General features: G+C 53.1%; 1 protein-coding gene across 1 annotated transcript; it reads left to right on the top strand.

Moving 5' to 3' along the window:
* Positions 1 to 34: 34 nt before the first annotated feature.
* On the top strand, positions 35 to 1,000 carry LOC104160988 (hsp90 co-chaperone Cdc37-like; the record flags this gene model as incomplete). The annotated part of the gene is made up of 3 exons (XM_009699259.1): positions 35 to 316; positions 391 to 496; positions 885 to 1,000. Coding segments are annotated over 3 exons (504 nt in total), but the record flags the coding sequence as incomplete, so codon positions are not given.
* Between the last annotated feature and the right edge of the window lie 223 nt (positions 1,001 to 1,223).

The following is a 1,223-nucleotide window of genomic DNA, read 5'->3' as shown; positions in this document are numbered from 1 at the left end:
TCTCCTGAAGTGGTTTCTATCCTGTCACCTTCAGGCTCGAGTGGAGAGAATGGAGCAATTCCAGAAGGAAAAAGAAGAGCTGGATAAAGGATGCAGGGAATGTAAACGGAAACTCGCTGAGTGCCAGAAGAAAATGAAGGAGCTGGAGGTGGCAGATCCAGAGAGCGGGAAGGGGGAGCTGGAGAAACTCCAGGCCGAAGCCCAACAGCTGAAGAACGAAGAGAAAAGCTGGGAAAACAAATTGGAGGAGCTGAAGAAGAAGGAGAAGAACATGCCCTGGAACGTGGACACTCTCAGCAAAGACGGCTTCAGCAAGGTGGGTTTGGGGGAGCCCCCGCTGTGTCCCCCCCCCGTTGCTGGGCTGACGGCTCATGTCCCTCTTCTCCTCAGAGCGTCTTCAACGTCAAACCGGAGGAGAAGGAGGAAACGGAGGAACAGAAAGAGAAGAAACACAAAACCTTCGTGGAGAGATACGAGAAGCAGATCAAACACTTCGGTGAGAGCCGGGCAGGGTTTGGGGGGCTGGCACTCCCTTCCCGGGGGCGGGGCGGGTGTCCCGGCGCCCTCCGCGCGCGGAGATTTTTTTTTGCTGCCGGGAGCGGCTGGGAAGTTGCTCGATCCGGTGAACAGTCGAACGATTTGACGTGTTTTTCACAAGATTTTTCGCCTGCTCGCCCAGCCGAGGCGAAGCTTGGTGCGCTGCCTTCGTTAATCGCAATTTGGGGGGTTTTAATTTAACTTCGGGATGAGTCATCTCTCCCCTTGCCGCCCCCCCTCCCCGCTTTTTTTTTTTTTTTTTTTATGCTGACGAGGTTTAGAGGCTGTTCTTTTTTTAACGAGTGGAAAAACCTTCTTCTGCTAACTGGGGCTGCCCTGCTTTGAAGGGATGCTGCGGCGCTGGGACGACAGCCAGAAATATCTCTCCGATAACCCTCACCTCGTTTGCGAGGAGACGGCTAATTACTTAGTCATCTGGTGCATCGATCTGGAGGTGGAAGAGGTGAGAAAGCGGGATGAAGCCCGTTCCTCCTGCCAGCTTTGTGCTGGGATCACGTTATTCGCCGTCTCGCTGGCCTTTCTACCGCAGGTTGATTTGCTTTTCCTGCCAGAAATCGTGGAATTGGGGAATTGTGGAATCAGGGAATTTTAGAGGCGCTGAGATTGGAAAAGACCTTTAAGATCATCGAGTCCCGTTGTTAACCTAAAACCGCCAACTCCACACT

This window comes from Cariama cristata, unplaced genomic scaffold (genome assembly GCF_000690535.1).
Source record: "Cariama cristata isolate BGI_N322 unplaced genomic scaffold, ASM69053v1 scaffold33254, whole genome shotgun sequence".
In the NCBI taxonomy this organism is placed as follows: domain Eukaryota; kingdom Metazoa; phylum Chordata; class Aves; order Cariamiformes; family Cariamidae; genus Cariama; species Cariama cristata.
This window is presented reverse-complemented; position numbering and strand designations above follow the sequence as displayed.